The 18,093-nt window shown below is 41.2% G+C and overlaps 1 protein-coding gene across 1 annotated transcript in view; it reads left to right on the top strand.

Moving 5' to 3' along the window:
* HHAT (hedgehog acyltransferase) overlaps positions 1-16,258 on the top strand; it is a gene marked incomplete at both ends in the record, with an annotated part of 143,557 nt that extends 127,299 nt beyond the window's left edge. The window contains one exon of the mRNA XM_079532498.1: positions 16,161-16,258. Coding sequence (XP_079388624.1) covers positions 16,161-16,258 — 98 coding nt within the window. The remainder of the gene's footprint in view (positions 1-16,160) is intronic.
* Positions 16,259-18,093: the final 1,835 nt, after the last annotated feature.

Genomic DNA, 18,093 nt, shown 5'->3' with positions numbered 1-18,093 from the left:
TCATTCTGCAGTAGGTGGCCATCTCTCCTCTGTGTTGCTCATTGATGTGAAGTCCCCCAACAACTGTCACAAGCACGTCATTTTTCTAGGGTGGGCATCAACATTTCAGATGCTTTCAGGTAAGTCCTCAAATTACTGAGCGCTTATGAATTCTGCCCGAGTTGCTGAGAGTGAAGGTCACCACGTAACCAATGGCATCAACACCAGGAACTTGGTCCTATTTCCATTAAGATGGGTGGCAAAATCCTCACTGGTTTTGTCAGCACCGTTTTTAAATGTCTGGATCATCCCTACCTCAAGAGATCACAATATTTAAATCTGAGCTTATAGTGTCATATGAAAATTTCATTAGGAGCTTATCCCACCCACATCGAAACATTTAGTATAGTCTTTGTCTATCTTGCATACACCTTCACCGCCTTAGGAAGCACCGTGAAGGTGGTGATGTAGGAAATCTCCACGCAGTGTGGCTGTCTCAGAAAGCTTGGTTGAGGTAAGCTGCATGCTGAATTTTATACAGCATGCACTTGATACACTTGCTGCTCTGCACTAGACTGAAGATCTATTGCCTGGCTCAAAAATGAGTCCAACTTTTGTCACATCAATTCACTGCGGGAAGCGGCTGTTTTCAGCTATTGAGCTGCTTCAAGTTGTGCAGTGGCACTAGTGCCTTTGTCACGTAAACAGTTCAATGCATATTGCCTTTTATTCTGTGTCACGCTGCAAAACAAAAAAAATCTAAGGAGCCAAAAGCTATTTTATACTTGACAGCAGCTTATAATGAACTGTGCTTCCTGGGGGAAAACTACCGACTCCCTCTTGGTGTAAGGGACAGAGGCTAGCTGTAGTTAGAGAGCTGTAATAATTAAGCTCTGGCCATCACACATAGGGGGAAGTGGCTCTGGGGGATACAGAGTAACTTCAAAATGCCAAATTTCTCAAGAACTAACAAATGCCTGGAGTTTGTCTGGGATTTCTCAGGAGGACCATGATTCAAACAGGGAAGAGACAACAGGCTGTCTAGCTGGTGCTGGGTTCGACATTTCCAATTCATATGCTTGGGGCCATACCTGTGCAAGGGCATCTCTGCAAATGCAGGAACACCCACAGGCTGTACCAGCAGGACATCTGGCATAAATTCCTGCTTCATACCGGTTCAGTATAGCTCTTCACTAGGTAGAAACAGCATGTAATGGCAAGGATGCTCTTGTGACTGCTACCTGTAATGTCATGTACAACAGGGCTTGAATCTTACCATAGTGTGAACTGATATGTGGAGTTTAGTTAAAGGGGAAATATAGCTTTACTAGAGTGTTTGATATAATTTTGCTGCTGAAGAGTCAAGTCCCAGGGCCTGCGAGAGTACCCATTCCTCCTTTGAAATGTGCTTCTTCACAGCACTGCTTAGGCACCAAGTTCTCTGGGTGCTCATGAACAGAACCTGTCTGCACAGAAGGCAGAGCCAGAAGTGGTTCCTCGGCAGGAACCTTGCTGCTTGAGCAGGCAGTGAAGTTTTCAGTGATAGCAGTGCATGCACTGCATTGTAAATAGGAGTTTCCATGAATTAGGCGTATCTTGATTTGTGTGACCTGTGCCATGTTTAGAAAGGTCATGTCCTTGTTTAAAAAGTCATGATGGCTTACAGAAAGGCATCATCTTTACATTGCAGTAAGCATTTCTGAACAGTCTCAGTAAAGCTGGCTCCTGCTTTAGAGACAAATACACAAACTTTATCTTTTTAAGTAACATTATTGCTGATGAAAGGCTGTGAGATGAAAACTAGAGAAACTAAGAGACAGCTAGCATTTACCTGCTTTGACAGTCTGAAGGAAATGGCAAAAAGTATCATGTAAGAACAAATTGCTCTTACTGCCCCATCCCCCTTTTTTCCTCCAGGATTGTCTGTCCTAATGTATGTGCCTGTCATGCACAGGTTAGAGTGCTTCATGACGCTTTAGGCTTGCTTTCCTTCCTTTGAAAATCTGCCCTCAGCTTTACTGCTCAGGTAAAAGGGAGTTATGGGATGTCCTCAGCCCTCCCAAGCCTCTCGTGCCTCTGGAAACGTTAAGGACAGGCTGTAAGCATTTGTGGGATGTGTTTGGTTTAGTTTCTGCCAGCCAGACAATTCTGGAAAATCTGATATACTTCTAATAGTGCTGGGCAGAAATGAAATCTAGGTGTGGGAGAGCTCAAGCCACGTGTACAGAAAAACTGTGTGCTTTTTGACTCTAAGAGAGCCATAGAGCAGCAGCTGAAGGAAGCAGAGAGCAGAACCCAGCACTCGTTCAGCATTTCTCTTTGGGAACCTGACCCACTGTAATTTCTGCTCCAGCAAATGCAGTGGGCACTGCTGCTACAACATGGTGTGTAGGCACTACTGTTAGTAACTGATGTTACTGGTCTCTAACAAAATAGATGCAAAGAAGAATACCAACTGCATGCACACATGTCACATATTAATATGCTAAGTCTTGACTGTGATTGTGAAGATATTTTTTTTGTCCTGCTCATACTTCACACTACTGACAGTGTTACAGGAAGCATCTATCACTTCATTTCAGTGCAGGCACAGTAGCATAAAAAACAACTGCAAATGTCTGCCAACAGCAGCCTTCCTGTACTTCTGTTACAGCAGCAGTGCTGACCCATCGGTTCCCATGAAACTGAGACTATAGCTATAGCTAGCCAAGGACGTGCACTTGATGAACATTTTAGTCACTGAAGCTAATGACATCAAGAGCCTGTATTATATATAGTACTCTGCCAAATTTCTGCTGCTTTTGAAGATGACACAATTGCTTCCATGGCAATTTTTAGATGATTCAAAATTAAGGTATAGTCCAAATAGATATCCGTTAATCAAAGATGTTGTTTATTTCCTTAGGAAACATTAACATTTACTTAACGTTTTGGGGTTTTTTTTTGTTTGTTTGTTTTTGATGTTTTTGGTGTTTTTTTGTTGTTTTTTTTTTTTTTTTGCAGAGAGGTTCTTGCATCACATGAGTTCTGCAAGAGTAATTTTGTTAATAATTCAGCTTTATGTGCTGCTGTCTTCATTAAAGAAGTTGGCAGCATTTGTATTTAATGTTCTGCTAAGCTTGATTGAAATGTAAGATTACATCCAGTTTAAATCTCTGAGAGGGAAGGTGGTAAACTGATTCTGTATTAGTCAGATTTAAATTCATCTACAGTAAAAGTATTGGTCAGCTTGTACCATATCTACAGCTCCACTGTAGACTAACTTCAGTCTTTACTCTGGAAAAAGAGACGAGCATAATTAGCTCTGAAGGAAGGCTTGAAAGGCTGGACCTTGTTTTTACCACATATAGGCCACACTTGTTAGCAGCAATCACAAGTTGATCATTTTGGGGGGGTCTCTTTCCATGAATAACTGTTGGTATCTGTTCTGCATGTGTGGGTGTGTGTGCAGGTCAAAGCCACAAGGCAAGCTGAGCCACCTCAGGAGTATCCTTGCTGCGTGAGGCTCACAAGCAGTGGGGAAGTTTGTGTTAATTCACAAGCAGTGAGGGCTCTGTTTGTTTTCACTCTTAAGACTAAATGCAGCCACCTGAGATTTGAAAAAAATGTATCGTCACTGAATCTTTTTTTCCTTTCTCCTTTTCGGAAAGCAAGTATTGTTTTACAAGAGATCCTGAGTGTTTTACTCTCCCATAAAATACTTGTTTAAGACCATCTGTTTTCAAATGTAGTGTACAGTGCTCATTTTCTAGCTGGACTGTTAGATTAGAATTGATGAGTTAAGCAAGCCTCTTAGCACTTCTTTTTAGTGACCAAGGAATCTGTCCAAATTCATGAGTTTGACCATCTTTTCCATGTCACTGATTCCCTCATTCACTTCTCATTCCACCTTCTGATGTTTCTTTTTCCCTGTTGGAGATTCACTTAATTGTTTTAACTATTCAATCTTATTTGTTTCAGAGCCTTTGTTTAGAATAATGACAATGAATTTGAGTCATCCTTCTGTTTCTATCCTTCTTATTTACTATGCTGTAATACTTCCAATATCAAATCAAACTGGAGAGGTGCCACTGCCTGTCTGATATCCCACCCAACAATTACAACATCTGTTGCAGTTTGGGTTAGGATTTAAAACAAATTAAGCTCCATCACTCTCTGAAGAACAGAAAATAATTTACCATTCTAAAGCCATAGAAGATACAGGGACTTAAGCAAAAGGGGATGTAGATATGATAGAACATTGATAATGACCTTGGTCCATCTGCCAGGGTAATTTTCCTGTCTTGGTAATGTAATGTGTTCAAATATAATTTAAAGGTCATCAAGGACGCAAGTCTAAGACTTAAGCAGAGTTTCTGACCAAAGTATTAAGTAATGTGTTTGACTTTTCCTTTAAGGAATGGATGAAGGATTCTGCCAAATGATAAATTTCTCTTATTTAATCAGGCTTCTTTGTTACGACAAACTTGCAACGAGAGCTGAGTTCTTCACTTGAGTGCAATACTCAGTGAAACACTAAAGGGCAAAGGAAGGTCTTTTAGCCATAGTTATCTTTGAATTCTTCAGTAAAGTGAACACTGAGCCAAATCCCAATGAATAATAATTCTCCAAAGGGGGAACACAGGATTATCTGAGCAGCCTTGGTCTCCACAAAAAAAAAAAACAACCAAAACCAAGAAGTGAGAGCAGACATGAAGATAATGTCATTCACTTTGGTAAATTTTATCCAAAAAGCTGAATTTTCAAAATCTGTACTGGGTGTGCCAGTATCCATTCAAAAGGTTTTTGGAAAGAAATGAGTAATGCTGAAGAAACAGATTGTACACTGGACATTTCCTGATAGTCCAGTGTACAATCTGTTTCTAGTAAATAAATAGTAAATAACCAATAAAATAAGAGGATGCTTTTCTCTTTATGCATCCATTTTCTATGGCAAAAATCAGTTGCATAAAGTGACCACATATATATTTCTTTTAGAAGCACCTCCATTTCATCCATAATATGTAGTTCAGTGTGAGAAATTCATTTTTAGTAATAATTTATATAATACCAATAGAAAATCCAACTGAAATGAAAGGGATAAAGTAGGAAGTGGAACGCTTTCCTTTCTGTTAGGTATTCTGTTGCCAAAGAAAAGGACATTAATCTCATTGTCAGGAGCAGGAGTAATAGTGTGTTCAGAAGAAAAGCTTCAGAACAGCAGCTATATTCCCCCTCCCAGCAAGTGTATCCTTTGGATCTTCTCCAGTTAATCAGTTGAACCGATGGACACCTTGAAATCTTCACTTGGCACTAGGCTTTCGCCAATGTAACAAGGGTTGCCAACCTCTAGCTTAATGTAGTCCCAACTACAATTAATCTCATGCACATTTTTACTGCAGCCACTACAAAATCACGGGTACCCCTTTTGTGAGTTTGTTTCCTATGACTTGCCTTCCTTCTGCTGCCCACAACAACTAGGTGGGTCAAATCTGATAAGGTATTTTCTTCAAGTTTTAGAACATATCATTTTCATATTTCTTGTGTGTATGGGAACTGCTGAATCATGGCCTGAACCTCTGATTGACCAACTGAGGCAAGCAATGAGTCAGCCCTGGGAGCTCAGGTGAAGGCAATTCACCTGTGCTGCTGGAAGGGGTGGAGCCTGGCTCCATCTCTCCTAGACCCATTTAAGAGCTAACTAGCAGTGAAGAAGGATGTCTTTCTGGAGATCCCTCCTTTGGAGTCTTACAGCAAGCCCAAGACAAGGGTAAGCACTCTATCTGTTCTCTTCTGGTATAATAACTTGCTTAGCCAAACTCTCTGAAATATTTCATAATGATAGCGTCTGTATATTCATTGATTATACATCTGTATATTCATTATTGATTCATTGTGCTGCCCCAACAACGTTGTCTGTATTAGGAAAGTTCTTTGGGTCATGTATTGACCCTAAAGCTGATACTAGGAATGAGGTCAACAGACTGATAGGAGCTTTGATCTGTACAGCTATTCCTCAGGTGGTCGTCCTCCCAGAGCATGTTCCATCTCACATCAGAACTGCATGCTGTCATGTGAATGTGGTGAATATCTTGCTTCAGCATGGGCTTTGTGCGTGCCCTGCCAGCCCTCTGACCTCCCATAAGGCATTTACTCACCTGGTGCTTTAGTTTCTAAGCAGTAATGTAAGAAGGTATGTTCTTTATGTGTGCTGATTTGAAGCAAAGATGTCTGGAAGTACTCTGGGCACACTGAGATGTGGCATTCATGAATTAGTCACAAATTATATTTACATGACTAATCTGGTCTGGTCACACCATCACATGGGAACTGTGATCCGGCTCTGTTATACTGGATCCTTGAGCTGATAGGATGTTGCCTAAATTAATTAATTATTCTGGCAGTGTGGCTGATCCAGTAAAGAAAGGAAGCATGTGTAATGCAGAAAGGCTTACAGAAATGGATATTTAGAGGGAGTTGTACATATGGAAATTTGTCCTCATTTCTTCCTTTGTGTTCTCCTGTTTACAAATGGAAATGACTGCTTCCTTGCCAGTTCTCATTATACTCCTCTCCCGTGAGGTGCAAAATGAGGACTAGGAAAAATCCTGCTGCTGCAAGGGACTGAAGCCTTGGGTCTGCCATCGGGGCTGGGGATAGGGGGACAGTAGCAAGGCCAGCAGGATCCTGTCCTCTCCAGCATGGCACTACCCGAGCATGCTTTGGCATGGAGAGCAGAGCAGTGGTGGCATGCAGCCAGCTGGGCTGGACAAGGTGGTATTGATGAGGGTGGTGGCTGCTCTGGGGGCCCCTTATAAGGCTGATCAGTGTGGTGTCCTCATGGCTCTGGCATTCATATAGGTTCCATCCATCTTGTGATGAAGCAGCTGAGCAGATCCACCCCATCGTGAGCCCCTTGAGGCTAATACCTATTTGCTTATTCCATGTCTGTACAGCTGATTTCAATTTATCTGTTCTTGCTTTACACCAACAACAGACATGTGAACAAGGTAAAGTGGCAGAGACAAATGAGTCACAGAAGCATTGTTGCGTTACACGCCTGGACAAAGAGACAAGAAACAAGTTGAACGCTATGGAGCTGATGTATATAAATGGGTCACTTGTTTCTTTGTGAGAGGGACGTGCTTGCATGTTGGCTTTTAGCAAGATGAGTATATTAACACTATAAGCAATCTTGTTAAATGTTTGCAGTGCTGCTATTATTAGATTAAATAGAGGAGCAAAGGTGGGACAGCCATGTATCAGATAGCGCACTAAGATTTGATCTTTCCATGTGCTTCCTTGACCCACTGGTGTTAGCCAGGAGCACTAAGCTGCACTTTGTTAAATAAGATAATTGAGGTATTGGCACCAGTTTTTTTTAGCAAGACACAGCAGTACTGTTTTACTTGGTTGTATTCTGATGAAAAGGAGCTGGTAATTATGGCACTTATTTTCTTGTACAAAATGCAACATCCAGCTAAGGACATCCCTGAAAACAAAAGCTGGTAATATTTTAGAAATCAAATTATTCCTATGTAGCTTTGCTCCACCAGTACAGTTATCTAACCTGCAAGGAACATTGTGAGTGGTCCCATCCAACAGCATTTTAGGAAGATTTCTTAAAACCTGAAAGCAAGGAGAGCAGCCAGCCTATAATAACAACACTGGAAATTGTCACGAGCGTTCTCTGAGCAGATTACAAAGACAAGGGAGTGTTTTTACATTCAGTGAGGGGCTTGGGCTGACAGATTCATTTTGATCTTGGCTACCAAATTGGTATGGAACTCACTCAGGTTTGCTTTGATTGAAATTCCTTCCCTCAAATGGGCTCCTACTGATCCCAGGAGAGCTAAGAAGGGCTCAAGAAGCAAGCATCCTACAGTTGGCAGTGCTGACAGATGCTGCATGGGAACGTAGTTTCCTGGGTATTTCTCATCCATATTTTCTGTCACAGTAAAGGGTTTGCTAGATTTTGATTCAGATGTGCTTCAAGCTTGTGCAACTCATATAGGTAGATCTGTATTACCTGGTACTGTCTGGGCTCTGTGTCACAGAGGCATGCTTCCAGTTCACAGAGCAAGGAATGAGATATTTCCTCCCTGAATTCACTAGATGTTTTCCTAAAATCCAGAATGTATCTTAGAATGTACAAGTTAATTGTCTAATTATGACCTTAAAATAATGTTAAGGCTTTTTCATTACTTCAGATGATCTTGATGGTGGACTAACAAACCTTTACCCGTGAAGTATCTGGAATTGAACTATTTTACTGATAATTTTTGTATTTAGTTGCTATGACTATATGGGCTGCAGCAGACTCAGAGTGGCTCTGTGTGTGAGAGGTACAACATCAGGTCTATCAAAAAGGGGCCACCTATGTATGGTTGTATAGTTGGACTAGATGATCTCAGTGTTTTTTTTCCAACCATAATGATTCTATCATTCTGTTTATGGCCCTTTTTCTACAGTTAACTCTTATATTATAATTACATTTCATGCAGTATGTCACCACTGTAATGGAAGTTGTTGTCAGTGTCTTTTGATGGCTGATTGCCACTTTCAGGTGACATTGTCCTTCCACAGCTGTGTTCATTAACAGCTCTATGGCTCTTTTCTTTGTCCTTTGGTGATATTGTGAAAACAAGACACAAGTGGAAGTGAAATAACTTCACAGAGTCTGAGGTCAGCAGCATTGAAATCGCCTTAGTTCTGCTTGATTGATTGTGGCTTGATAAGCAGTTGTGAGATTGCTTGATTACCTTATGCACTTGTATTCCTTAAGATGTTTGAATTTCTGTTAGGTGAGGACTCAATTCACTGTTCTCACTTGTAGTACTATGTTTTAACACTGGTATAGCAATTATCCCATACGTTGTGTTCATGTAAATTACCCGTGTACCATCAGCCCTTCCCTTACTGTGTGAAGCTTTAACAGGTAACAATTTTTGTTATGCAGAACATTTTGTACAAGAGCTTGGTGATAAGAAGTTGCAGTCTGTATACTTTTAGCATAGCTGGTTGGAAGTAGTTGTCAAATTTGTCACACTACTTGTTTTCTTATTCTTAACACTGTGAGAGACAAGGCAGTGCAGCAGAATTGCTCATATATGGTTCAGGAACATGACTGATTTTGTGATGAGAAAAGGAAACTGCAGATTAAAGATTCTTGTGAGCAGAAAGGACAGAGAATAATTCATCCGTAAATAATACTTCTTAATAAAAGAATTATTATTTTATTCATCATTTAAGCATCTTACATTCATGACTGTTCCAGGAGATCTTAGTCAGAAATTGGGTTGGGAAAATGAATTATAGCACTTCACCTCTTTACGCAAATATTGTCTTTGCTGGTGACTGATAATATATTGGAATCAGTGGTTTAAATGCATTTCCCTTGAGAGCTTTGATAGGACTTGATTGCTCAAGAGATCCCTAGCACTTGGTCTTGAAGACTACAGAAGGAATGCTGCTGAATGCAAAATGTTGACATGCAAACCTAGATTCTAGGAAGGAGACCCCTAATTAGATCAATACAAAAAGCATCATGAAATTCAGGCTCTTGTAGAAGGGAGGTTAACTTGCCTTTCTGCTCAGCCTCTTTCTTTGCATGCTGTGGGTATCTCTGCTCAATGACAGACAGACGCTCAGTACTCAGCTCAGGCTTGTGCCAGGCAGCACCGTTCCCAGCTCTGCCCTTGGGACGTGTCTGTTCTCTGGGGATTTAGCTCCTTGTTCTTGCACTTCATTGTCCATTGGCAACAGAAGGAGGCTCTCTGCTCTGACGTTTTGATTGCTGTTTATAATGCCGTCAATGAATAATTTGCTAGTGTATTCATTCTGTGTTCACACTGTATTTCAGGAGATTATTCTGAGAATGCTTGAACAGGCATTTGAAGATGAGCACAGTTGTCCTGTTGCACAGCAAGGCAGGTATATTACTCAGAAATGTTTTCACTGCATAACACTTCAAACAGGCAGCTCTTCTGCCTTGCTTCTAGTGAAAATGTGTCTTTATTGACGGTTGCACTTTTTGAAAGCTTGTGTTCAGAAAGAGAGAGCCCAGCAAAAGTTCCTATTTTGTTTGTTTCCACTTCGTGTTAGCTGTGAGCAGTTCTCAGATAAAGACCTGGGAGGAGAAGGAAGGTCACTTCTAGTTCATATGCTTCTAGCTTATAGATTCACCTCTTGTTAATCTGTAAACTAAAGCTGTTTGATTTTTCTTTTCCTTTGCCATTATCACTTGTGGCAAAAAGATTCTGCCTGGCACTTTTAAACTGCTTTTTTTTTTTAAAAAAAAAAAAAAAAAACAAAAAAACAACCTCTTAATTCAAATGTAACAGTTGCACTAGTAAGGTTCTTCTGGTTTGGGCTGAATTACCCCAGATTACCCGATATGCTTCAGACCAGGATCGTTCCATAAAACCTCTAGCAATGCAGAGTGAGGTTACCAACATTCCTGTGCTCACGTCAGGTGATGTGCAAGGAGAACTAATGCCCCTGATTTAGGTTATACAGCATCTGGAGAGCTGCTTAATACCATGGTTGGATATCAGTGATGTTTTGCCTCCAGACACAACATGGAGTACCTGTTCAGGCAGGCATCTTCTGAACGGATAACTGTATCCACACATTTACCAGCATTTGTAAGCAAGAACACTGGCAGGTTTGTTTTTATTTCATATGCATACTTTGTGCAATGCAAATGGTTTTGGCATCATTGAATTGTTTTATAAAGCACCCCTGGGTGCTTTTCAAAGCAGTAACCCTGTCCTTTGAGCTTCCTATTAAGTTGTTTAGCTAATCTGATTGAATGTGTGTGTGTGTGTGTGTGTGTTTAGCATGTTTTCTGCTCGGATTGAAGCTTAATGTGTTACTTGTATGTGACAATCCTTGCCAGCACACAACTTTCCTTAGTGCCATCAGGTATATAGGCAAAATGATTTTACCTAAAGTGATGTGTGGTTCCACTCTCTCTGTAGGAATGCAGAAAAGTCACAGCTTTTGTGATCTCTATCTGTTCTTCCTGCATCTGTTAAATGAAACCTGTTTGCATTATGACAGTGCTAAGAGACTACAGCTTTCTGCTCTCGGCAGTGCTGATTTTTGAGTCCAGTCATCCTGCACTGCAGATGATGCTCTTTATTACCTCTCCATTTTCAGTTTTTCTCAGCAGCAGTAAGTTCTCCTCAGACAGTCTGAGATGTAAGCATTCTCCAGGATGATATAATTTAAAATTCACATAAGCAAACTACTATGTAATGCATTTGTTCATATCCTTAGCTGGAAAGTGCTTCATGTCTACTGAGAAGGGAGCTTTTGTGGTTAAAGCCAATGTACCTGAGTGAGGTTGAGGTCTTGACCTGGCAGTTCGCTATTTTGTGCTTTACAGCTTTTGAGTCACCCTTACAGCACTTCCTTGGCTTCCCTTTTAGATACCTCATGTTTTATAGTGATTTTCCTGAATATTTGGACTTCTTCATTCACACTTGAATCTGCAGTATCTCCACCTAAAAGTCTATGACAATTAGTAAAGTTGGCCTGGAGTCCCCAAGCTGGTTCCCTTTGGCTCTACTCCCAGCTGTGCTCCAGTGTGGATGGAGGGAAAAGGTGTGGGAGATGTCCTTCATCAAGGCAGTGGTGCAACTTTGTCTTCTTCTACACAAGCTGAAAGCAGCAGAGAAACAACAAGGCTGTGTTTTATGTTAGGTCTTTGTTTGCCATATGCATTCTTTTGCAACTTAATTCACTGTCCTCTATGTACTGCATTTTACCTCACCATGCTTGTAGTTACTCCCAAATGCATGTGTGGAGCTGATTTGATGTCTTTGGCTTGAGTGCTTCCACAGAGCAGTCAAGAAATTGAAGTGAAATTCCGTGCACTTGGTCTTTGTTCCAGGCCAGTTCATTATCAGCAGAAGTTTTTGTCTAGGTAGCTGAACTATAAGTAAGTACACAAATAAAGTGCTTGGTAGTAAAAGCTCCTACATGAGGATAAGGCTATTTGCAGACTATAATGCCTAAGATGGCCATTAAATGGGAAAGCACCACAGTTGAATTTAAACATGTGAATCATAAAAATTAGCAGCCCCTTCAATTTAAACCCTAGAACCGGCAGCCTTAATTAGCCTTTAGGCTAAGCTTCCAAGTAATTAAACTTGTGCTGGATTTGAGAGGAACAGCTCCAGGCAGTAGTGCAGGCTCCTGTGTTTGAAGGCCTATCCTCAAATGTGCATTATAAAAATAATTAAAAAAATAAGTGTATCTGCAACTTGAGGAGATTACAAAGAATTAAATAATATGAAGACAGTTTCCCTGACTAAAGCCTTTTCTACAGCATAGTGCACACAAAGTCTTCTAATGACACTGCTCAAGAACACAGACTGTTGAGAAATTGCATTTCTAACCACTGGGAGGACAGACTAGGGAGCTTAGAACATTGCCAACCCAGGTCAGCAGAGCATACAGAGGTTAATCTCAGTGATTGGGATGTACTACAGTTGGCCAATTATAACATGTTAATAAATTTTCCATCAGTTAATTATGCTGCTGTAACTTGTCCTGTGCCTCTTGCCATGGCACTGGGCACCACTGGCTCTTTTTCTTCCTTCAGATAAATATGAACATTGATGATATACACACAGAGCCTTCTCTTCCCCATTATATATTTAAGGGCATATATATATAAAATATATTTTTATATACGTAATCATGAAATCTAACTTGAGTGAACTGCAAATATTTCCGATACTTCCATGATTGCTTCTGTTTTGTTTTCTTTACACCTGGGACTGGAGTTGTTTACTAACATGGGTTCCATTGCAGTAGAGATTTCTTAATTGTATGGCTTTATTGAATGAATGTTTAAATTATTTAAACTAGAAAACAAAGGCAGTGCTTGGCTGTTTTTCTGTACATAATCGAAAATGCCCATTTTCCTGTCTAGGTTAAGTGTGAGTAAGGGAAGTGAATTAAAAGGATTTAGAATGTGGAGGGACTTTAAAGGAATCTGCAGGAGAACCCCTCTGCAAGGGTAGGTAGTTTTGCTGTTTATCTTCTGGATGCTTTATTTTGAAGGGTGTATTGTAAAGCTTCAGAATATCCTTCATCAATAAGTGTTTTTACTTGAAAATTATAATTCCTTTCATATTCTGATTTAGTACCTTCAGAATAGCAATGAACTCTGGGAGAAACAGAAATAAGCATACATTATAGCACAGTATTACCCAGCGGCCCAGCATTACGTAGGGCTGCATTTATTATGCTCTGTGTACGCAGTAGCTGGAAAACATGATGCATGTTTTCCCATGGAACAATTCTGCATAAGCCAATTGGATCAGCTCTGTTGTGCTTTGAAGATACCAGTCCCACATCTGCATGTTGAATGCTAATAACATCTGAAGATAGTTTTTTTTCATATCATTTTTCCAACCTCCTAAAAGAGGCAAGTGGTTCTCAGCCTGCACAGGTGATTACAATACATCTTATTAGGCAGTCCTGCCCTAACAGGTAGCAGTGGCACACCTGGAAGTGAGAAACACCTGAAGTGAACATTAAATTAAAAAAAATAATAATACAGTATTTGTCTTCTGCTTCAAATGTTGGACCAGATAATAGGTTTCTTTCAACTGACCTCTAGTATGGAATGTGTTGTTTTTTCTGAAAATGGAAATGAACTCATAAGGATATTAGCAAGTGCAGGTAAGAGGCCTTGTCCTCAAATGCTGGTTTGATGTTGCTTTTTATTATGCCTGACAAGTCAGGCATAATAACACCTGTGCTGCTTCTTCCTACCCACAGTTGTGTCTCCTAAATACTCCCTTATGGAATGGAGGCTTCAGTGTCCTGTCACAAATGAAGATCTCTTCAAGGACAGATCTTCCCAAGTGCAAGGCTTATAGAAACTTACGTACTTCCAAATCAAAGTCAGATGTATGCCCCTGAAGTCAAGCTTTTCAAATAGAGAACTTTCTCTGGCTTTTATTGATTTAATAACTACTCTGTACTTTGAAGACTGTGTGACTGAGTTGTGTCTAAAAACAGCACAGAGGTCCTACAGCAAGTGGGACAATTCTGTACATGTAAAAATGCCATTACTGTGCCTTTTTCTCTTACCTCTCGCAGGCTGAAATCAACACAGTGTTGTTTTCCTGTGCTCATGTATTTTGTGGTAGCTGTAGAGGCCCAACATGTTGCTGGCAGGCTTCTTTTACATTACTGTATAGTAGATTAGCTGTGTGTGAGAGCACATTGTCTCCTACCTCTCTGGGACTGGAAACTTCAGGAGGAGGCTGTGTGATAATGTGCTACAGGTAGCACAGCATTCATGGTATTATTTACAAAGAAATTTGTATTTGAGTTTAGTGAAACAACGTACCTGTGTAAGTGAAGAGCTTGGTTGTGATTCTGCTACTGTTTGTCACCAACATTCCTTTGTTAAAAACCCTGCTATCTTAAAGAAGATGGTGCAGTTAAAGCATACAGACACTGCTGGATTTGCAAATTGGACAAGAATTTGTTCCTAGATATACAAATAGCACATGTTAATGAACACTCATCTTTACACAAAAAAGTTTGAAAATCCGAGTCATCTCATGATGATCTCTCTTTAGGCTTTCGAGCCTAAATTCAAGTTACTGCTGGTAGTCAACAGATTATAAGATGTAGGGTGGTATGTGACTTGTATTCCAATAAGAAGTAACCAAGTTAGTTAGGTTTGCCTAAGTTTAATACTTCATTTGGCCCTTGCAGTGTTGCTTTTTAAAGTGCATTTGATTTATATGATTTTGTAGAGAAACACAGATCCAGAAGGCAGACAAGTCTACTTCTGAATAGAATTTGAAGAATGTTACAGGGTAGATGGCAACTTCTATTTGAGGATGCAGTGACTTAGGTGATAATGTAAAGCTGAAGAGCCACCAGAAGGAAGATCCCTTTGAGTTGTGATTTGAGGGTAAGAGCAGAATGAGGGAGACCAACATCAGTCTTTTCATTAAGTTGGTGTTCTGTTTTGTGACGGATAGAGGTGAAAACAGTTGGAAGAGCCCCTGCTTGCTTTCAGCTTTCCTTGGGCCACTTTTCAGATTTGGATGAATTCATGCAAGTCTGCATGGCGTGGAACTGAGTTAATCCAGGTCTGTAGAGAAGCAGAACATAGAACAACAAAATATCCCATGTTGGAAGTGACCTACAAGGATCACTGAGTCCAACTCCTTGCTCTGTGCCAGAAAAAAAAAAGTGAAATACCTTCCTTCCTTCCTCCCCTTAAAAAGAACATTGGGGCTCAATCTTTGGGTTCTCAACCTATGAATTCTAAATTTCATTCTAAGATGAGAATGGAGAAAATGAACAGAGGTGCTGGGAAAAGCATTGAGAAAAGCAGTTTCATTTATCTGATTCAGAAGCCTACAGTTACAGTGATCTGCAAGCGCACTGGAAGGGGGTACACCTTTTGACTTGTGACACCCAAGTGTACTTATTTAGCTTTAAAAGCTTGAATGAAAGAAGGTGACTTTCACTAAACAGCAGGGGAAGTAAGAACAAAACATGTCACTTCCTCAGCAAAAGTTTTATGTATTTGACAGTGTATTTCTTTTAGTTTAAAAAAATTCTAACACGTAGATGGGGGAAATAGGGCTGTCTCCTCTGCACCAGCACAATGCTATGCTGACCCCATTAGCTGTTATTAGTTTGTAGAGAACATACACCAGTTTTACACCCAGCTACAGGGTATCCAAAGCAGCGTTAATCAGAGATTTCTCCAGCCTCTCGCAGAAGAGGCAGCTGGGTTTGCTCTGATTTTTAATAACCTGCATTATGGCCACACATGCCTTCATCCCTGCGAAGTGCCACAGCCAGCGTAAAGCATCAGGGAGCAGTTTGACAGACAAACCTGCCACAAAGTTTCAGATTGAAACTGACCTCTTTAGTGCTGCGAGCATCGTTTGGAGATGCAGAATAGGAATAAACCTGATTCAATTCACTGGAAATAGAAAAGAGTGCATCTGTGGAGGGTTGGGCATCCCTGAAGCTTTAGGCATCCAACATCCCCCCTTTCAAATTTGGTGTGTTGGCTCCACTTCTAATACTGAATTGCTAATAAAATTAATTAGAAGCGTCATAAGTTGGTCACCCTCAGAGTATTTCTGCGTGAAGCAGCCATTAATTATTCTGATGAGAACTGTCTGCCTTTCTATTTATAGGCTGGCCATGGGCAACGCTGACTGTTCTCAGCTTGCTGTACTGCTACGCTCACGTTGGCATCGAATGGGAGCATTCGTACGCTGTGACCCAGGAGTGATGCAGAGCCACGAGTCCTGTGCCAGCTTACAGGGTGGGGGCTTTTCTACACCGGACAACTCATCTGCAGAAGAACGTGCCAGGCTGCATCAATGTGCGAGAGCTAAAAGCTCATTACACTCATTCTGGATTGTGAATTCAGTAATCTAAGCAGAAACACTGATGAACTACAGTACAGGGTGAAGAGACCTTATCAAGTGATTTGATTTACGTTATTTTTGTAAAACAGTGACACTCATGTTTGCTGCCATTTTGACATACCGAAAAACTCTTTTTTTTTTCCCTACACTGTACAATTCAGACAAACTCCAGTCTCTCAGCTGCTGTCCAGGGGCATCCAGGGCCATGCCCTGCACTTACATTACTCCGTGTCCAGCAGGATGCTCATCAGTTCTTTTTGATTGCTTTCTGATTTAAGGGAGAACATTGCTGATGTTCTCTCTGGTTGCAGTTTTTCCATCCATAAAGCACTTTTCTACCTACTTACTGTAGCAAAGTCTGCTTTTCTCAATTTCATTTAAGCTTTTTTTTTGTAGTTTTAGGAATGTAGTTTTTGTTTATTAAAAAGATGAAGCTAGGCCTTTTCTTGATAAACCAACATCTTGTCTTTTTAATCTCACATGACCTTACAGCTCCTTGGTCTTTAAATGCTCTCTGCCTTGGGTTAGACTAATCACAGAATCACAGAATCACAGAATCACAGAATCACAGAATCACAGAATCACAGAATCACAGAATCACAGAATCACAGAATCACAGAATCACAGAATCACAGAATCACAGAATCACAGAATCACAGAATCACAGAATCACAGAATCACCCGGGTTGGAAGGGACCTCAAGGATCATGTAGTTCCAACCCCCCTGCCTAGCAGGGCCACCAAACATACACATTTAGATCAGGTTGCCCAGGACCCCGTCCAACCTGGCCTTGAACACGTCCAAGGACGGGGCATCCACAACCTCCCTGGGCAGCCCGTTCCAGGGCCTAACCACTCTCCTCGTAAAGAACTTCCCCCTAACATCCAACCTAAATCTTCCCTCCTTCAACTTGGATCCATTTCCCCTAGTCCTGCTATTGTCAGCCCTTATGAAGAGTTTACTCCCCTCCTGGGTGTAGGTTCCCTTCAGGTATTGATAGGCTGCAATGAGGTCGCCCCGCAGCCTTCTCTTCTCCAGGCTGAACAAGCCCAACTCCCTCAGCCTGTCCTCATAGGGGAGGTGCTCCAGCCCCCTGATCATCTTAGTCGCCCTCCTCTGGACCCTTTCCAAAATCTCCATGTCTTTCTTGTACTGAGGGCTCCACACCTGGACACAGTACTCCAGATGGGGCCTCACAAGAGCCGAGTAGAGAGGGACAATCACTTCCCTGTTCCTGCTGACCACCCCTCTCCTGATGGAGCCCAGGATCCCATTTGCCTTTTCGACTAAAACACAGAGTATTACCTTTGCGATGGAACTGTGGAGTTTGCCTCTTGTGCTTCTCTGCCATGAAAGGAGGTAACCCAGGGGCTGGCTGGCAAGTCTGCTTCATTCTCTGTGAGCAGGCACTCACCTCCTGCAAAATTAAAGATGAACTAGCTTTAAAGAGCTTTAAAAATAACACAAAACTAAACAGAATTGTCCATTACAATGGCACTCAGTTAACCAGAGCTCTGTGTTCTTTATCCAGAGTGGGACCTGGTATGGCAGGTCTTTGCCAAAGCACGAGGCTGCCAAGAGGTGGAAAAGCTCTGCTTGCCATGGTTTGAAGCATCAACGCTGTGAGAGTGCTGTGGCATGCACTCCCAGCAGGGAGGAGATCTTACCCATGTCTGGCATGAGGCACATCCCCCA

The sequence above is a fragment of the Tetrao urogallus genome (assembly GCF_951394365.1).
Source record: "Tetrao urogallus genome assembly, chromosome: 2".
NCBI classification, from domain to species: Eukaryota; Metazoa; Chordata; class Aves; order Galliformes; family Phasianidae; genus Tetrao; species Tetrao urogallus.
This window is presented reverse-complemented; position numbering and strand designations above follow the sequence as displayed.